The 20,939-nt window shown below is 41.9% G+C and overlaps 1 protein-coding gene across 4 annotated transcripts in view; it reads right to left on the bottom strand.

Annotated features, from left to right (window-relative positions):
• SLC29A3 (solute carrier family 29 member 3) overlaps positions 1-20,939 on the bottom strand; it is an 80,363-nt gene that overhangs the window by 6,199 nt on the left and 53,225 nt on the right. For all 4 annotated transcript variants that reach the window (XM_074232772.1, XM_074232773.1, XM_074232770.1 and 1 more), the window contains 3 exons: positions 19,060-19,142; positions 9,354-9,580; positions 4,196-4,358 (listed from right to left, as the gene is read on the bottom strand). In XM_074232772.1, coding sequence (XP_074088873.1) covers positions 4,196-4,358; positions 9,354-9,580; positions 19,060-19,142 — 473 coding nt within the window. The remainder of the gene's footprint in view (positions 1-4,195; positions 4,359-9,353; positions 9,581-19,059; positions 19,143-20,939) is intronic.

Below are 20,939 nucleotides of genomic sequence, written 5' to 3'. Positions count from 1 at the left end.
AAGGAGAGCTGGGATGATAAATGAATGCATTGGTAAAGTCAATAGTCTTCCATTGTGAACTCTCACTATGTCAAGTCATAACAGTCCTCTTTCAAAGTCACCCATATTCGAACTAGTCCATGCTGGACAAAAAAAGGTCCCTGCTGGTGATTCTGAAAATCTTTGCATTCAGTCTCTTCAATATTTTACTGATAAATTTTCTGAATTACTAAAAACTACAGATTACAATTTCAAAAAATCAATATTTACATCAGTTCATTTAGACAGCTCAGTTACCAAAAGGGCTAGAGAAAAAAAAAATCCTAGACCAATGTCAGCAGGAAGGTGACTTTTTCAGTCTTTAGTAGGCCTTATGGTCAGTTCTTAAATCAATCAGATAAATTCAATTTAATTTAATTTAATTTAATTTAACAAATTCAATTTAATTGAACATTCATTAATTACTTCTGTTGGGCAAGACCCTAAGACTATAAAGACAAAAACCAAAGTACTACCTGCCTTCAAGGAGCTTACATTCTCCTGGGAGAATTTAACATGTATGCAGATAAGTAAATACAAAGCATAGACAAAGTTATTCCAAGATATTCTGAAAGGGGGAAAAGAAAAAGAAGATAAAGACAGTGCTCTTGAATAAGCCATTTAACCCCTGTGGGCCTCCGATTTCTGGAAAACCAGCAGGAGACTATCTGGGTTGTACTTTCCTTGGAGGGGAATGATAAGGATGTGTGAGATAATATATATGAAGTCAGGTCAGATTGGGGAGAAATTCCCCCAGCATTAAAATTACACCAAACTGAGCAGGTCTCTTCACTCAGTCTTGAATTCTGTCTGATTTTATAAGCAGTGCCTAGAGAAAGGATTCATCTTCTTTCCTTCTGTCCCCATTAGCTCCCTCTTCTCTAAACAGCTTGAAGATTGCTCTGTGCCAAGTTTCTCTGGTTGAAGAAGCCCTGCCTTGTAAGCCCTACCAAGCTGCTATCTCCCCACACCTCTCCCCAGGTTCCAGCCCACAGAATTGTTTTGCCCTTGTTTACTTAATTTGAATATATTATTTTTTTTCTAGATAATAACCTATTTCCTTTGGTTTTTCAAGTTGACTGGCCCACCATTTTATTTGAGAAGCACCCTGGCTTCATGGATAGAGGGCTGCCAGCCTTTGAGCCAGGAATTAGAATCCTATCACTATAAATGCCCCTAGGCAACTGTCTTAAGACAATAGAGGAGTCAACAGTTTGTGCCAGTGGAGGGAATTTTCATACTGGGACTGATATAGCAGGTTCTGCTTGGTTCCTCTGTTCCATATCTTGTCTTTTAGCTGTGAATGTGGAGGACCCCAAATTTAGAATTGAAAGAGTCTTTATAGCCAAATCAAGAAACACCTACCAGACACCTAATGTGTATCAGTTACTATGTTAAAACAGTCCCCACTCTTTTTTTTAGGGTTTTTTTTTTGTCTTTGCAAGGCAATGGGGTTAAATGGTTTTCCCAAGGCCACACAGCTAGGTAATTATTAAGTGTCTGAGGCCACATTTGAACTCAGGTACTCCTGACTCCAGGGCTGGTGCTCTATTCACTGCACCATCTAGCTGCCCCAACAGTTCCCACTCTTAAGGACCTCACAGCCTAATGGGGGGGTTCAACAGCTCCCTGCTTGTCTCTTATCCTATTGATCATTCAGTCCAACCCCCTACTTTTCAGAAAGTAAACTGTAGCACAAGTTTCTCCAAGGACTAAATATTTGAGTTGGAATTTAACCCAGAATCTGGGACTCCAAGTCCAGTTCTCTTTCCATTGTCCCAGCTGACCCTTGTCCCTTTCATCAGTCTGTATTTTAACAGGAATGTCTATGCAATGCTAATCCTTCTATACATCACCAGTTAAACAGATGAGCCCAGACAAATTCATTGACATGCAATGGCTATACTTTTTTACACTTAATTAAAATATACTTTCTTCATTTGGTTCAAACTGAGTGGACTCAGGAAAAAGCACCTGGGTCTCTCTCTGCTGGTTTCACAGTTGCTTCATTCAAACCCATATGTTTCGACCACTCGGTCAACTAAGGTACTAGGTTCTCCCAGACTGACACTCATGGATCTGTCCCTTAATCTAAGGTTAGTTCAAAACTAGGCTGAATTGTTCTGAAGTATTTTCCAGGGGAGGTGGTGTTTAGTTCTCAGGTTATTCTTGAGGCTTCTTGGCCCCACCAATCCCTCTAATTCCCTCTTGTACCAGTATTATTCAGATGACTTAGCAATGAAATACAAAATTTTACCTTTATATTCTTCGATGGGGCTGACCACCTGAAATGGTCAGTTCATTTTCCTAGACAATCTAGGACCCATTTTCAGATGGCCTTTTTCCTTCTTCCTGCCAGAAACCTTAATCAGCTGATGGGAGTTAAGACTATGATTAATGCTAATTAACTGATGAAACAACTCAGCCAATCAACTAAGAATCAGTATTCTCACCAAAACAACGGATGAAAGAATTGGATGTAGGAATGGATGTAGGATTATACAATTGAACTCCTTTAGTCACTGGTGATGATGCCTGGAAGATCAGATTAAAATGACAATACTGGTTCTTTAAAAAAAAAAAAAGAACCTTCAACACCAACTTCTGACAAATACTGCGACCCTATAAAAGTCACTTAACATATCAATTCCCCTGGAAACTCTAAGATCATAACCTATAAGGCAGATTCTAATCTATATTAGTAGAGGAAGTTTCTTTACCTGGCGTCCAGCTTGGCTCAAATGACAAAACTATCTACTTCACAGGGTGAGAAAAATGTTTTGCAAACCTTAAAGTGTTCTCCAAAAGTGGGCTATTATTATCTCTTTTGTGCCAACACAGGTTGTCAACCTATACAATGAATAACAATAGTGGTCATTCAGACATCCAAAATATAAAATTTTAATGGAAAATCAATTTTGTAATTATTCACTTTTATCTTTAGCACATTTATCTCTATGTACAAATACACCATTGTGAATTATATATGTTCAGTTGTTTATATAGTTATCTTGAGATATACACAAAATGTTTCTATATTTGGTCTGCTGGATCATGTATATGTATATACAAATAAATACACATATTCATATAACACTAAAATACCATAACTAAAGTTATATAAGATTGTGGGCATATGCACATAATTACGTGTATATAAATATACAAGACTTCTAAAATAAACACAATATCTCTGAAAGAAAAGAAAAAGAAAGAGAACCTTTCCATCCTTTCTTCCATTAGAAGTCAGAAGAGGTAGATTGGTTTATCTGTTCACTCACTCACACCTTCTGGGAGGTAAAATGGCAAAGAGGGTAGGACTGGTTCTAAAAACCAAGAAGTTCAGGATTCATCTTTTGCTCCAGACACATACTTGCTCAGAGACCATCAATAAATCCTTGATCTCCCTTGACTTGCCAATTTTCAGTAAAGAGAGAGTTCCTTTCACCAACCAAATCATACATCTAGCATCCCCCACCAGAAGGAAAACAATTTAACAAACATGTATTGAACACTTAACAAATATCATACTCTACTGTCAGCAAGCTCTCTAGAACCAAGTGCCCACTAGTTCAGTTAAATAATGTTCACAGGGCAGATCAAAGTTGACATATGGCATCAGAAGACCTGACTTCTCTATTTCCATTCCTCCCACTGTCTAGTTGTATCATCCTGAGTAAGTAAGTTAGCCTGACCCTTGCTTCAATTATTTCATTCGCAAAATTAGAATAATTATTTCTGCCTTGTCTACTTCCCAGGGATCACCACAGAATCAAAGGAAATAATAAATGTGAAAGCACTTTGAAAAGCATAAAGGATCAATGGCAAGCTGTTACTAATTGTTCTTAAAAAAGGAAATGGCATAACATGAAAGGAAGGGGGGGAGGAGGAGAGGAGGCGGGGAGGAGGAAGAGGTACATTTGGTAGAAAAAGGAAGAACATCATTATCCAGTAGCCTCTAAAACAATCTTGGAGACTTCCTATCTCTATTCACAATTTATAAGCTCTAATTGTTGATGTTTCAGCCAAGAAGTCCACTTCCACCATTTGTTGAGCATTCCATCTCTCACATTCATTGCCCTCAGATCACCCTTATCTTTTTGCCATGTACAACACAACAATCCACCTACATTCAGGAGGACATGGAAGAGAGAGCAAGGTAGCAGATCATTCTTACCTGGCATACTTAAGCTTGGGAAGGATCAAATACAACCCAATGCAGATCACGATGAAGATGTCTGCTGTCAGGAAAAAAGCCAGGGCACAGTCTGTCACATCATCAGATGCTGCCAGATCCACCAATGAGGCCACGGCACTGATGGTCCCACCCATGGCCCCACCTAGAACAAGTAATTAGGCAATAGTCATGGAAAGAGGAACAGATAATGGAGTATTGAACAAGATGGGAAATATTTAAGAAAAAAAAATCTATCTACTCACACACATATATACACATGTATACACACATACATATATGTATGTATGCATGTATACATGTATATTTGTATTTTATATTGTCAATCCATTTCACTTTTTCTCTCCCTTTGACCTGGATACTCCATAGACTCAATTCAATTCAATGAGGCATTCTGCTAGTCCTAGAGATAACAGCACCAAAATGAAACATACCTGCTCTCAGGAAGATTACAGTTAATATCTCCTCTTCCAGTTTTCAGAACTATATCCATGGCAAACAACCTCAAAGAATTTCTTAATAAAACATACTTTATTGTCTCCAATCAGAAACCTACTCATCCTTTAAAACTTCAACTCCTCACACTCACCCTCTATCCCCAATCTATTGCCAAGTCCTTATCTTTTCTATCTTCAAAGGATCTTCCATAGCTATGCCCTCCTCCCCACTCACACAGTTATCACCTTTGTTGTGTCACCATCCACCTGGACTGGCAATAGTCTCCTACATGGTCTTTCTGTATCAAGCAATGTCCTATTCCAATCCATTTTCTACACAGCTGCCAAAGGGATTTTCCTTACCCCATCATTCTCATAATTACCTCCAGGGGATCCATATTAGCTCTAAGTTCAAGCTATTTGGTTTGAGGTATTATTTTTTCAGACACATTGCACATATTCCCCTTTATACGTGTTATGGTTCAATCTAATCGGTCTTCTTACAGTTCATCATCCACAGCACTTTATCTCCTATCTTTGTCTGTTTCCTCAAGCTACACCCCCCCCTCCCTCACCCTACCCCACCTGCCCCAAAGCCTGGAACAATCCCATCTCTCGCCTCTTCCTCCTCAAATCCCTATTTATCTTCCCAGCTCAGCTTAACCACCATTTTCTATATGAATCCTTTCCTGATTTCTCTAGTTGCTAATACCTTCCTTCCCTCCTCCCAGATTATCTTGTATCTATTCATGTGTATTTTGTATATAATTAGAGATTTACATGTTGTCTTTCCTAACTAGGTTGTAAACTTCTCAAGGACAATGACAGTCTCTTTTGCTCTTATCTCCTCGTCTGACACAAGTAATGGCATGGGGATGTTCTTAAGGACTGAGAAACCTGGGGGGTACCTTGATCCTGGCCACACTGTCATATCAGTGCCAGGGCTGGACAGGGGATGCAAGAAGAAGCCAAGTTACAATGAAAAACAAAAGACTGAAATTGGAGGATCAGGCTGAGTTAGGCAATTGGTCAACTCTCATAGCATTCCCCTTGCATTTTTGCTTGTGACTTCCTTAGATATTTCTGCTCTGCTCAGCCTCCTTATTCTTAGATACCATGGTACTCCCCCCAACCTTGACCTGGCTTTTGGTTTATACTTGAACTTCTTGTCCTCTCCTTCCCTCCTCTGAAATATTGTCTGATCAGTGGCACCTGTCAACTTGACCTCAGGTGAGATATTATTACCATGATGTCTTGGACAGCACCATCCACACTCTCTGCATACAATTCTACGGCTTAGGCTATATTGTAAGCATTAAGGATATGGTCACCAAAGGAGATCACCACACTGTTCTACAGTAAACACCTATGGAAATGAGTGATTTGGACATGAAAGGGTTAAACATTCCCTACTCCTTCCTCAGGTATTTGCCAATTCTACTTTTTCTTCTTCCCACCTTTAAATAGCAATAACATCATGAAAGCTTTGCCAGCAGGGCAGGGGGCTGCTTCTAAGGAACTGTAATTACTACCTGGGCTTCTTGTAGTATTTGGGGTTAAACTCATTAAGAAATTCCCAGTCTACCCCAAGGAAGAATATCTAAAAATCACTGTCTATTGATTCCTCTTGATCATGCTCACTCTCGAGCTCTCTCCCCCTTGTAGAGAATTTACAATATTATCATCAACAACAAGGCAAGCCTCCGGGGAGCTCATCCTTCATGACTCCATACTTTTATCTCATCAGTTATGGAAATGCATGCAAATGAGGTTTTTGAAAAAAAATCCAGCATAAAGCAAATGAATTGTTTCCTAAGATATGAACACTTGCAGAATTTCAGGATAGTTTCTCCCCTCAATTAAAAGACAGCAACAACCAAAGATCATGTTTGAGCCATGGTATTCCAAGTGGAGAGCACCCCCAACCTCCTAGGATGATGAGGGACCTTCACCTCTCTCTCACTCTCTGCATGATGCCTAACAGATGTTTGTGAAGAGTTCACACCCAGGCTAACACTACAGGTTAAGTACCAAATCCATTAACCTCTTCCATGCTTTCTACCACTTTTCTCTCCATTCTTCAGACTACACCTGCATGAAATGGCAGACTTGTCAAATGTACACCAATGGAAGACCACTTGCTTGTGGTCAGTGCAGATGAAAGAACTGAAGTCACTTTTTTTTTGGTAAGATTCTGGGGAGTACCAGGGGAAGAAAGAATGAGCCTCTAAACTTGGGTAGAAGATGACAAAGAAGTACCCAATGCTTGATGGACCTTTAAGAATGGAGAAATCTTGCTCTTCACAATGGCAGTCTTCCCTCTGAGATAAGCTCCCATTTATACTCTCTTGATACTGTGGTTATTTAATTGATTATAGCATTATTATAGTTGCCTCCTTTATGATCTATGTATACCAAGGTCATAATAATAGATCCCTCCGAACTAAAGTTAAGCTCTTTGATGTAGGGACTGAATGAGTTTTATTTGCTGTTCAGTTGTGTCCAACTCTCTGTGATTCCATTTGGGGTTTTCTTGGCAGAGATAATGGAGTGGTTTGCCATTGCCTATTCTAATTCATTTTACAGATGAGAAAAATGAGGCAAAAAAAAAAGTTAAGCGATTTGCCTAGAGTCACACAGATAGGAAGTATCTGAGACAGGATTTGAACTCCAGTCTTCCTCACTCCAGGGCTAGTATTCTGTCTACTTCATCGATAACTGCTCCATTTATACTCTATATATCTTACATATTATTTGCATGCTGTTATCCCTGGGAGAACATGGGCTTCTTTAGCACAAGGACCATATTCTTGATTCTTTGTTTCCCTGGGGTTTACCCTTTTTAATGTCTGTCATAGAGTAATTTTTTAATTAGACTGCTCTAGAAATCAGTCATCAATCCCAGATCTAGAGCTAGAAAAGATCCAGGAGGTCATTTAGTCCATCTCCCTCATTTTACAGATGACTAAACTGAGATTGAAAGACATTAAATGATTCACATGGGCAAACAGCACAGAGGATAGAAGGCTGTGCCTAGAGTCAGGAAGATAGGAATTTAAATCCAACCTCCATCACTTACTAGCTGTGACCCTGGGCAAGACATTTAACCTTTGTCTGACTCAATTTCCTCATCTGTAAAATGGGGATAACAAAAGCACCTATTCCCCCAAAATTGCTGTGAAGCTCAAATGAGACCATAATTAAAGTGTTTAACACAATATCTGACAAATTTGTTACTACTGTTATTTTTCCAGGTTGATTTCACATTGCTCTTGCACCCCATCTTTCCGGCTCTGCTATTCTACAGGTTACTAGCTCCTCCAAGATCAGCCCACCTCCCACATGAGTCATTTCCTGATCTTCCAGTTTTTGTCTTTTCCTCATTTCCTGCCAGAACCACTCTCTATGTACATTTGCTATCTGGTCATGTGGTTTCCTCCTAAGCCAGGGTCCAGGGACCCCTAAGCAAATCTAGGAGAGATTCCACGATACTCTGTGAACTTACTTTCCCCTCTCATATTTTGATAACTGGACTTCAATAGAATTGGCTTCCTTTGTTATCTTGAATATTTTATTTTTTAGATTTAAAAATATTATTCTCAAAAGGGATCCCTAAGCTTCATTGACTTTAGTCAGTCAATAAGCATTTCTTAAACTCCTATTGTGTGCTGAGACTGGGTTGTGGATACAAAAAAGGGCAATACAGTCCTGACCTCAAGAAGCTTATGGTCTGGTGCCAAAGGGGTCCCAGGACCCAACAAAGTCCTAAGTAGAATGCATTGTCCTTTTAGGGAGAGGCTGCTTTTTTTTTCAGGTGTCATATCTCTAGGATCTTGAACATATAATATGCACTTAAGATCTTCTCAAAATCCATATAATTTCTCATGTACAGGCAATGAGAAGGCCCATAAATTCATTCTGAATGAACAAAGCAGTCCCCTAACTTGAAACAGGAGCCACTAAATTATACATAACAGGGACCACACATTGACTTAGAAAATCACATATTAACTTTATCTATGTTTTATTTTTTTGGTTCAATATTTCCCAATTACATTTTAACCTAATTTGGGCCAGAATTAGAAGTGCTATGGGCTTCTGGGCTGCACTCCCCCCATCCCCTGGTTGCAAGTCAACTCCAAATTAGGTCAGAAGAATCTAGCAAAAGTTCCCAGGTCAAGTCCACTACCAATTTCTAGGATCACAAGTTGCCCATTGCATCTGTTTCTAAACTGTATAATAATGATACATGAAGGGTGGTGTTGGGGACTTGCTTACTACTGGTTCAGGAGCTGCCACATGTCAAAGCTAATCAATACATGGTTCAGATTCCAGCCCCAATAGAGGCCAGTTAGCTGGTGTCATGGATAGAGCTCCAACCTTGGACTTGAGTTCAAATATGGCCTCAGATATTTGACACTTACTGTGTGACCTTGGGTAAGTTACTTAACCTAGACTGCCTTTCATCCAGGGCCATCTCCAATCATTCTAATTCATGGCTGTGGAGAAGAAAATGAGGTGGGTGACTTAGCACAGCCCCCTCCTCACTCAAATTCAATATATATGCATGTCATGGCATCATTTTCCTGATGTCATGGTCTTCAAGAATGAAGGACAAATACCATCAGCTAAGTGGGATTGCCTCCCTTCCTGGAAGATATTCCCCAGTCTGGGTTCCGGCCCACCTGAATGGCAGTTCTCACCTGATATCAGTGCCTGAGAATTCCTCATGGGGAAGGAAGCCGCAAGGCCAAAGATACTGCTGTTGAAGATGGTGGCAGTCCCACTGAGGATCACCATGCAGATGATGGTGATGACAAAGAAGGGAAAAGTCCATGAGGAAGTGTCCACTTTCACCAGCACCGTTATCACCACGAACACCACCAGCAGAATGGCCAAGGAGGTCAAGACACGAACATGGACCGACACCCTGACAATGAAAGTTGATTCATTTGTTTGGCTCACTTTCTGGTGAGATTCCAGGGGAATCTGAAATGTTCCACCTGGAGATCCAGTGGAGATGAAACAAGTAGCCCCAGTCAATTGGAGACACTCTCTGATGGCTTTGTCCACACCAGACAGAATCACTGGGAGGAACACTAAGCCAGGGATGGGGGGGAGTAGGGCAGAGGGGTGAGAGAAGGGACAAGTCAAGTGTCTAGCTTTAATTTTAGGAAAGGAAAAATAAATAGTTTATAGAACTGAGATGTTGAATAAAACAAAACATTAGTAATTACACAGAATCTTTCTCAAAGTACTTGTATATCTATTATTTATGAACATACATTTAAAGCTGGAAGGGACCTTAAGAGAGCCATGCCCTTTTTATAATGATACCTTTGGGGGTGTTATCAGGCTCAAAACGCAATAATATTTATAAGGGGCACAATACAATGTCTGGTATGTAGTAAGTGCTTAATAGAAGCTTCTTTGTATATATGTGTTATTTATTATGTGTGCACATATAGATGTATATATCACATATATTTTGAAGTTGGCAAAGCAGATTTCCACAACCCCATTTAACACAATGTAGGACTTTGGGCAAGGGATTTGAGCTTTGTGGGCCTTTATTTCCTCATCTGCAAAATGAATGAGGTGAATTGAATGGTTTTTGAGAGACCTTTTGGCTTTAAAATCTAGTTAGAGAAAATGAAGTAGAGAGGTTAAATTACTGGCCAAGGTGCTGCAATGAAGCAAAGCAAGACTGAGATCAATCATCAAACAACTAGTAAATTCTTATTAAAGACCTACTAGGTGCCAGTGCTGACCTCAAAAAGCAAACAAGCAGTAAATGCTCACTGAGTTCCTACCACATGATAGTCACTGTGCTGACATCAATAAGCAAGCAAGCAATAAATGTTTATTTATTCAATAATCAAGTAAGGGATAAATGGCCATTAAGCTCCTATCATGTGCCATAATCAATAATCAAAGTAAGCAATAAATGTTTATGGATCACCTAATATGGGCTGGCCACTTTAAGAGCTGATTGAGAATCCAGGTCTTCTGAGGCCCAGCTCACAATCATTCCCCAGCCCCACCTCTCCATCGACTTCTGCTGCTCCCAGCATCCTGGCTGTAGGGCAGAACCGGCTGGTGATGTTGCCTCCTCTCCAGGATGCCCCAGGAGTTAGTTCATCACTGGCTCACTGCCCCAGAGGCAGGTAATTGGACAACTCCAGGGGCAAACAAAGGCATTTGTTTTAAGCTGCCCCTGGGACTGTGAAGCCCACTGCGGCTGAGGAGCAGCTTTAACCTTTGCTCCACTGAGGGAGGCAGAGATCTCTGTCTTAGGAACAGGAGGTGTGCCCTGACAGCTCACCTAGGTAACAGCCGGCTACTAAGGTAACGAAGGGCCAACAGGGAGAAGCAACTGCCAGTGTGGAGGAAGCCAGCTGGAGAGAGAGGCCAGGTCAAGCCCCAGGTGCCAAGACCCATTCCTCTGGGCAAGGAAGGACTAAAGAAATGAAGAACCAGGGAAGGAAGAGAGTGTAGGACACCCTGGCCAAATACTTCTAAGGTCAGTACAGTGGGAAAAACATAGCTTCTAGAGTCAAAGGCCTTAGGTTCAAATCTTGACTCTGACACTTATCACCTGTATGACCTTGGGCCTTGTGCCTCAGTTCCTCTGGGTGTAAAATGTAAGGGGGCTGAACTAGAAGGATGTTGAGGTTTCCTTTAGTTCCAAATCTAGGATACTATGAGCCACCATCTACCAGCTGAAAGTGTGAATGTAGACATGTACCCTTCTTGAGACAGTTTCCCCAGCTGTGAAATAAGGGGAGGACTAAATCGTAGGTTCTTAATCTGGTGATATATTTCAAGGGATCTACAAGCCTGGATAGGAATAAAATTTTCATTATTATTATTATTAAAATGTCCATTTCATTATTTTCATTAAACTCTAGCTGAAATTTAGCATTTCCTTTCATTATGAATTCATTTTTTTTTAAATGAGTCTCTAGGCTTCTCTGAACTGCCAAACACCACCAAAAAATGATTCTGAACCCTTGGAGCAAGTGGTCTCTTTGGGCTCTTTCAGTTCCATAATCTTTAGGCAGGATGCAGCAGGTAGAGGTAGCCTCCAACTGAGGAAGCTCTGAGTTCAAGTCCTGTCCCTGATATCCTATCTATGCAACCCTTCACTTTCTTAAAGACAATTGCAGAACAGTTGCTGGTGAGGGTGGTTTCTCCCCTGGTTGTTGTTCCTTACACCAAGGAAGGAGTAGGAAAAACAACAAAATTGAAACCCATTTCAATACTCTCTCATTTCCTATCTGTCCTGGCTACATCTCTTTTGTATATAATTGCTTGCATATCACCTCCTGGGAGCCCCTCATGAAAGCATTGACTTTTGGAACATACAGCACCAGAGTAGGTGCTTAATAAATGATCACAAACTGACTTTTTGGGGTCCCCTCCATCAGCCCTGCTGTGACTCTTCAACCAGGATGGGAAGATGGCAGCCTTCAATGGACCAACAACAACTCCCTAGATAAAGTAAACCCGGGAGAATATTGTTGGCAGGATGGAAACCATCACTGGCTCCCGACTCTTAGGTAATTAGGTGCCTGCACAGGAAGGTAACTTATTATAGACTGCAGAACTTCTTATCAATGTAACCCTGGGTGAGGGAAGAAAGGGATCTGAGGAGGAAACACTAAGTGGATTTTCAAAGGGAGTGGATTTTAAATCTTCCTCTGACCCTTAAGTCAATGAAGGTCCCTCAACTCCCTGGTCTTCTCTAGGCCAAGAGGCCCCAGTTTCCCCAAGCACATTCTGTCTTCTAATAACCTGCTGAATAAACTGGTCCCATGGACCAGAACCTCCAGACGTGAGCCTGAAGCCCTCAGTAATTATGCCTTGGACTATTTTTAATGATCATAAAAATTTATGAAATGGTACCATGTGCAAAGAGGCCCACCCAAGCGCACCTAATGTTCAACTGCAAGGCTCAGTTACCTGGTCCTGCTGCCCCGATTGGAGAAAGTAACCAAAACTTAGCCTGCTTGGATTTAGGAGGGAGGCTGGAGCATCTCTTCAAGAGCTGTGAAAAGACTAGGACACTCAGCGTCCAACTATACCCAACCCCCCTATTCTACATAGGAAGAAACTGAGGTCAAGGAAGGTGAAATAATTTGTTGGAGGCCACTCAGCTAGCAGATAGGATGTTGGATTTAGAGCAGTGAACATTGATTTCTTCACTTGACAAATGAGGAAACTGAGGTTCAGGTAAGTTAGTAGCTTACCCAATTTTACATAAGTAGCAAGAAGCAAAGAAAAGATTTGAAGATGACTTTCTCTGTGGGGTCTTTTGAATAGGTTAACTGAGGATAGTGGAATAGCCCAGGAAACCTCAGATGAACCTGGGCCATGCATTATTATAGTTGTTGTTGCTATTATTATAATTAATATAAATTGGCAGACCTGTCCTTACTCTCCTGATTAAGAGCTGTCCTCCTGAGATCCAATTCGTGATGGGAATGGGCTGCAGGCTGCTTGGTAGCTGCCAGTCTCCCCCAGCCTCCCTCTACTCCCTCTCAAGAGGGATCTGGACCCCAGGGGACTGATTTCCTCACAAATCTCCAAAATGTAAATCCTCCTCATAAGTATTTATGATGCTGCAAATTTAACATAATAAAACACTTGGCGATTATAGATGAGCCAGGCAGAAAGAGCTGGGTCCTCCACAAGGGGGAAAAAGGCAACATTTCAATCTCGCGTATTAAATAAAAAAACACTTTAGCCAAAAACGGTTTTCTCCCCAGCTTGGAAACAGATGGAAGACTAGAAGCACTTTTCTAAGGTGGCTCTCTTGGCTCTTCCCACCCTCTGCAAAGGGCAAGTCCTGATGTGGGCACATTATTACACAGTGGTATCATTCCCTAGATCAGGAGGACCATATATGATTAAGAAATTCAATGTTCCTGACCTCCCACTCCCTTCATGCCTCAGTTCCAATGGAAGCAGATAACCTGTCCTCCTCACCTACTGAGAACCAACCCAGACCCTCTTGCTTTAAAAAAAAAGAAAAAGAAAAATGTATTGATGTCTTTTGGTTTTACATTGTATTATGCTAGAATCCCTCCTCCTCTTTCAAGAGATGCAATCTTTGTAACAAAGAAATTTTTTAAAAGAGAAAGAAAAGAATCAGCAAAACAATCAATACATTGAAAAAAATTCTGGGAATAAATGCAATATCCCACACCTGATATCCCCAGTTCTGAAAAGAGGGGAGAAAAGATGACACACCTCCACTTGCTTCCTTCTTTCCTCCAGAAGCCTGGGTTCTCTCTCCTTGACTAGGGAGAAGGAAATGGCAGGTAGAATTAGGGGGGGGGGGGCTTTGGATGGTAGGGGGAGGGAAAGGGTAAAGGTAGAAGGCAGGTTAACCTGAACCTCACCACAATGGTTCTTAGGGAAAAGGAAGGGGACCTCAAAGAGCACCAGAAGGAGCCTTGGGATATTCGAGAGACTGAACTGGGAGCTGTGAGACCCAGAGCATGGAAAGAGAACCAATAGTCTGGGTTACGGCAGCAGAGAATTCTTGGTGCATGTTAGTGTGTGAGATTAGAGAATGGAGACAGAGGGTGAAGGTGGAACCTGTGATTCTAGTCATGCATTAGGGACTTGGGGTAAGATTAAAAGGGAGAAGGGTCAAGGAAGGGGGGAAACAGGACAGGAGGACTGTGACTTGTTGGGTCAGGTGAGTATTTTCAACCTGAGGATCTGCCCCAAATGACATCCTCTTTTCCCAGGAGGATAAATGAGGTGGACTGTCACTTATCTCTATAGCATGCTACTTGGCCAGCTGTGGGACCTTCCCTCTGTCTCAGTTTTCTCATAATAGCTAGCATTAATATAACACTTTGCAAAGTGTTTTATAATTATCTCATTTTATCCTCATAACCATCCTGGGAGACAGGAACTATTCCTAAACACACATGTCTATGTAAATAAGTGTGTGCGTGTGTGTATTACCTCATTGTACATATTTGCATGTCTGTGTGCACACATATTGCTAGATATTTAAAGTGCTTCGGAAACTCTAAAATCTACAGAATTGTTGGATCATGGGGCTGCCCAGAGCTTATAGCCCTGTTTAATAAAAACAAGACTGCCCTGCCTGGAGGAGAACACACATTTCCCCTTAACTCATCCTTCCTTCCCTCCTTCCCCTTCCTGTCCTATTTTTAAGAGAAGCAGTAGTTGGCTTTTCTGGAGTAGCACCATCTAGTGTTCAGGACCTGGCCCCGTCCATGTGCATCCTAGCACACTAAGATGGATTGGCCTGGATTTGGGGTGACCTTGATGGAGGATAGACAGCCCAATGCTAGGCAGCCGGCAGAGTTTTAAAGCTGGTGCAGCATTATTAAAAGTAACAACAGCAAAACTAACATCCTGTGCTTTAAAACTTGCCAAGTTGTGTATTTACATACATACATACATACATATATATATATATATATATATATATATATATATATATATAAATATTCTAGGTATATTTTCTAGGTTTATCATCATGACCACCCTGGAAGGGAGATATTATTATCCCCATTTTATAGATGAGGAAACTGAGGCTGAGAGAAGTTCTTCTCTTGCTCAGGACCCAACAGCTAGTAAATATCAGAGGCAGAACACTACAACTTTGATGCTAAGAATAAGACAAGACTCTTACTGGACAGCAGGAATGAGATTTGGTAAAGGCCATCTCTGATTGGAAAGATATGGTAGTTATAGGAAGATAAATATAGATTTAGAGCTGGAAGAGGTCATCTAGTCCATCCCCTTCAACTTACAGATGAGGAAATCGAGGCCTAGATCTGTTTAAGTACTCATGCAAGGTCATTCATATAGTAGGGAGCAATGCTAGGATTTGAACTGAGGTTCCAAGCCTGGACCTCTTTTCAGGACCTCTGGCCTTGATGGAACTTTAAAAGTCTTATTAACTGGAGTCCCAAGACCTCTACCCCAAATATTCTAGTACATCTGGTGGACATGCTCATCTACCTGAACTACAGAATGAAACATGAGAAGAGGGGGTAGGTACCCCAAGACCCCAAGAAAGTTCTCAACAGAGAATTAGGAGTCTTATTGTAACTAGGAGTCACTTGGCACAGACATCTAAGAAATCATGCCAGGCCCTCAATGGCTTATCAAGGGTCTGGGGTCTTAATTCAGGACAAGAAAGGAGGATCTATGAATGATGAGAAGAGGGTGAGACAGTGGTGACTAGGATTAGACAGGACTTCATGCCTTAAAGTATGGTCATATGAGGGACCCAGGCCCATTCCAGTATGTCCCTTTGATGTCCAGGAATGTGGGCCCTAGTGGTCCATTGGTACAGATGGACAGTACTATTCTCTTCCTCCACTCTCTCCTATGAAAGACTAGGTCAATGTCCTTTCTCCACATTGGAGACTTCTCTGACTCTTTCACCCTCACAAGGATCCAATCGTCCTTGGAAGGAAGAGGTGACAAGTGTTAGCCTAACAATCAAATCTTACCCCCCCCCCATTTTTGTACAGTCCCTTGAACTGAGAATGACCTCAAAGGCCATACAAAAATAGGTGGCTGAATGGCCCTTGGGCTATAGGTTGCTGATTCCTGACTAGAAGTAGAGATTTAGGGCAGGGAAAGGGCTGATTTCCAAGTCTTCAGACTTATGGAGGGGATAGGAAAGGTCCTCAAGTCTCAATGTAAGGAGAAGGGCCTTTAAGTTCATGTCTTGCCTCAGGTAAGGGAAGAATGGGTGAAGGTTTGGGGGACTATAAGAAGTATTTAGCCTACACTCTGAAAGAACAGAGGAGGTTCAAGAGAAGGGTGAGCAGTGGGGGAAGGAAGCCATCAGAGTCTTTTTGTGACACAGACCCACCAGTCCAGAAGGAGCTAGGATAAATAGAAGACAAGGCTGTCATTTCAGGTTTTTCTGACTCTCCATGACCCCAGTTGGGGTTTTCTTGGCAAAGATACTACAATAGTATGCCATTGTCTTCTCCAGTTCATTTTACAGATGAGGAAACTGAGGCAAATAGGGTTAAGTGACTTTTCCGGGGTCACTCAGTATCTGAGACTGGATTTGAACTGAAAAACAAATCTTTCTGATTCCAAGCCCAGAGCTCTATATATTTTGGCACCACCTGGCTGCCCAATTTAGACCTGGAAGAGACCTTGGAGAACAGGTCCAAACCTTTCATTTTGCAGATTAGAAAACATATTTAGGAAGGAGAAGTTATTTTCCAGGATCACACAGCTAATAAGTGTCTAAGGTAGGATTTGAATCCTGGCCTTCTTGATCCCAAGACCAGTGTTCTGTCCACTGACCTGCTGCTGCTTCTTTCTCTTTTCTGAAGGGAATAGGCAGAAATGGAGCTCTTTGGAGAGCAAGAGATTTGCCATAGGGAGACTGGGATGCTATAGGACTGAGGAGGTAACAGAGAGAAGCCCCTAGTATATTCCTTAGCAGAATTTTTCTTATTCTTCTGTGGGGCAGAGATGGGGCCAGGATGTGGGGGCAGGAAGGGAGCAGTCACAAGAGGAAGAAACAGTGATTCCTCCGGGAGATTTAGGGACATCAGGAAGTAGCCTTGGGGCCAGGGCAGTCTACAGCCTGTGTTGAGGGTATGGGAGATTAGACTGTGAGTCAGAGAAAAAGCTTTAGCCCAGAATTTAGGAATGCCCAGCAGAGGAAGTGAAAACAGACTGGTGACTGGGGTAGAGTTGAGGCCTTTGTCGAGTGACAACCCCTAATCCCTAAGCTGGAGGTATTTATTTGCCTCTCTGACAAACCTCCTATAATGGAAGGAGCAATGAAGTCAGATTGGAGAGGTGGGATGGGGGCAGGGGTGATGCATTCAACTATTAAATCTGCTACCTGTATATCCTGGGACAAGCCAGCACCCTTCTCTGGGCTATTTACTCATCTGTAAAAAGCAAGGCTTAGATCAATCATCTTTGAGGTCTCTCCCAGCTGTAGATCTGGGCTCTCCATTCCAGGGAGAGGCTGGAAGACCCATTTCTCCCATTTCCTCAACTCACTAAAACCTGGCCTTGCTGCACATTCAGTTTTCTGATCACCCTATGGGCAAATCACCCTCTGTTATGTGAGAAGGAACTTGTTCTAGCTCTGAAAATGCATTCCTATATAGGGTCAAAAGAAATGGTACAAGAATCCATGAGATTAGACAGCATCTTAAATAGCACCAGGTGTTGGATCATAGATGGAGAACTGGAAGAGGCTTTGACTAGGTCATTGAATAGTGCTAGATGAATGATTATTCCCTTTGCCCTTCCCACTCAACATTTCCTTCTTCCCCCTCCCTGAGGTTGAAGCTCTCTGGGTCAGAGGCACCCCTTGGCATAGCTGTCCCAGAGGCCCACAGGCTAAATAACTACTACTTCCTCTTATAAGTGAACTTTTCTATTTCTTGAGTAGGAAGAAGAAACTCTGAAGAAACTCTGAATGTCCTGGCTGTCCAAGGTGGCCGATCCATGGAAAAAAGGGGAACCAGCAAAGTGAAGAGCCAGGGCAAAGAAAGGGGAGCTAAGAGAAGGAAGTCAGGACAAAGAAGGAGAGCTAGCAGAGGGAATAGATTGGGCTGTGTGCTGTTACCGAAAGGTGATCAGGTTCTAGGTCAATTCTATTGACTAATACCTCCAACTGACTCACAAGGTTCCATGCTCTAATTTGAAGTTCATTCTTCACCATCACTTCCTCCCTTTCCTATATCTACCCTTTGCTCCATTAGAATGATTTGAGAGTTAATCACGCTAGTTTCTGTCTCTCAGTTCCCATGTCCATGGGAAGCCAGGTTCTTCAGACCACAAGGTGACACCTGAATTATAGGGTTAGAATCCAGGAAGAACAGCCTCTGAAGCTTAGCAAATTTAAGCCTACAAAGGGAGTGGCCAGAGCCAGACCTCCTGTCTACAGGTCATTCTAATTTGTATCATTGTTTTATTTCATCTATCTTCCAATCAAGAGACATGCCTTATCACTAGAGTAGGTATGGAATCAAATAGGTTCCCCAGTATTGGGGGCACTGAGGAATTGGAGGCAACAACTGAGTCTGAGTGCAGTGGCTGCTGACTTAGGTGCAGTTTATACAACAACAAACCAAATGGTTGAAAAGCAGTAGATTAAAACTAGTGGGTGGAATGTCAGAGACTGGTAATAAGCCAAACCCCCTCATTGTACATATGGGAAACTGATAGGAGGTGACTTAACCAGGTCAGAGGTAGGAAATGGCTCAGCTGGAACTTAAACCCAAGTCTTTGGACTCCTGAGTTAGTGGTATTCTTTTTTCCTACATCCAGAGACAAAAACAGTCTAAGATGAAAGAGAAAAGAGCAGAAGCAAGATTTCTGAGGAAAAGAAGGAGAGCTCCACAGGCACTTACTTACCTGTTGACTAGCAGGAAGTTCCCTATGAGGCACAGAACAGAGGGTACAGTTGATGCAATGGAAATGTAACTCTCAAAATAGTTCTGTAAATAAAAAAAACACAAGAAAGTGGGTAAAACTGTAAGAAGGGAGTAGATTTGAAGTAGATATAGAGCATTTCTCTGGTTAGGATCCAGTTTCTCCACATTCCTCTTAGACTTTAGGGCTCAGGAAGAAAGGAAGAGAGAAAGGAGGAGGCAGGGAAGGAAGGAAGGAAGGAAGAAAGGAAGAAAAGGAAGGAAGGAAAAAGGGAGGGAGGGAGGGAGGAAGGAAAGAGGGAGGGAGGAAGGGAGGGAAGGAAGGAGGGAGGAAGGAAGGAAGGGAGGAAGAAATATCAAGCAGAGTTTACTATGACAGTGAAGTGAATTCAGTGAGATCAGAGTCATTTTCCCTAGTTTCTTACCAGAGCAGAATGAAATTGTTTGATTACCATATTTCTACAGTTCAAGACCCTTCTCCCTCTCACATTCCCAGTGGCCCCAACTGTCCCCACATTCTCTATCCTATGAATAGTTTAAATGGATGAGTCCTGAGAAATAGAAAAGCAAGAAAGTCTATTTTTTAAAATCATTTTTCTTGATAAGAGCCATTTGTAGAGAAGTCACAGCCCCATGGGCTGCCCTGGACACATTTGGAGTGCTAGGTCGCCATGTCTCTGACCCACCTCTTCCTCCCAGCAAGGCTCAGACTCCTGCCCCATGAAGACCTGGGCTCTGAGAAGGTGATTTTTCACCTTAATATGCCTAAAACTAGAACATGTGCCTATTTCCCAGCCTGCTCCAAACCTCTAACAAGTTTTATCCAACTCTAGCTTGTCCATAAATGTTATCTTCCTCTATTAGAATGTGCTTTGAGGGTAAGGTCTAGCTTGCTTCCTTAGAAGTAAGCATACTGTAAGCATTTACTAATTGCTCTTTCTTTCATTCCTTCATGGACCCCACCTTCTAGAAGGGACATTGACAGACCAGAGAAGAGCCAGCAAAGCCAAGATGAGGACAGAGCTCATACCATAAGAGGGACAGCAGAATGGAAATTCCTTGAGGGGAGGAATGGTTTAATTTTGATCTTTCTATCCCCATCACATGATACTGTTCGTTACACACAGAAGAATCATCCGTCTTGAATTAGAAGAAATGGAGGTCATGTAATTATTTTACAGATGAGAAAATGGAGACCAAAGAAAATGAAGTGACACACTCCAGATCACCAAGGCAGAAATCATCAGAGGTGACCCTTGAATCCAGGGCCTTTAACTCTAGAAGTCAAAGCTTAGTAGATTGATTTCAATTATTGTTTCTTACATTGAAAAAAAAAGAAAAAAATCCTTAGAACTGCCAGGATTGGGAGGAAAGATGAAACATTTTGAATAGTCATAACTAGGAATTCTTGTTCCTGGGGCAAATTCAAGGAAAGGGGGTGGGAAGAGGGCATAGCAGCAGTAGAATCTGGCTATGGGTTCAGTTGTGCTAGGAAAAGGTGAGCCCTTCCATCATTCAGAAAGGCTAGACCCCACAAAGTGGTAAGGGAGAGGGGGAACCCAAGAGAGGGGCAGCACAATGGTAGGATTCTGGTATTCTAAACTCAATCTTAGATGCTGGTGCTATATGTCTTCTATGGGTGAAAAATTCCAAAATTGACCCAACAAGTTGCAGCTCAACTAAAGTTCTCATATGTGAGGTTGAGAGCTGTTGGAAATATAGTCCGTCCCTTTCCCTGCTGGAAAATTTTGTCTAGCTGCCGGATTCACTCTTTAAGTGAGGATGTTATATAAGGTCAAAACCAGGCTGTGGCAGTGGTGTGGTCAATTGGGGCCAGGCTAATACTGAAGTGCATTTTCCTGG

The sequence above is a fragment of the Macrotis lagotis genome, chromosome 4, assembly GCF_037893015.1.
Source record: "Macrotis lagotis isolate mMagLag1 chromosome 4, bilby.v1.9.chrom.fasta, whole genome shotgun sequence".
Taxonomy (NCBI): Eukaryota; Metazoa; Chordata; class Mammalia; order Peramelemorphia; family Peramelidae; genus Macrotis; species Macrotis lagotis.
The sequence above is the reverse complement of the archived record's forward strand: the minus strand, read 5'-3'. Positions and strand labels throughout refer to the sequence as shown.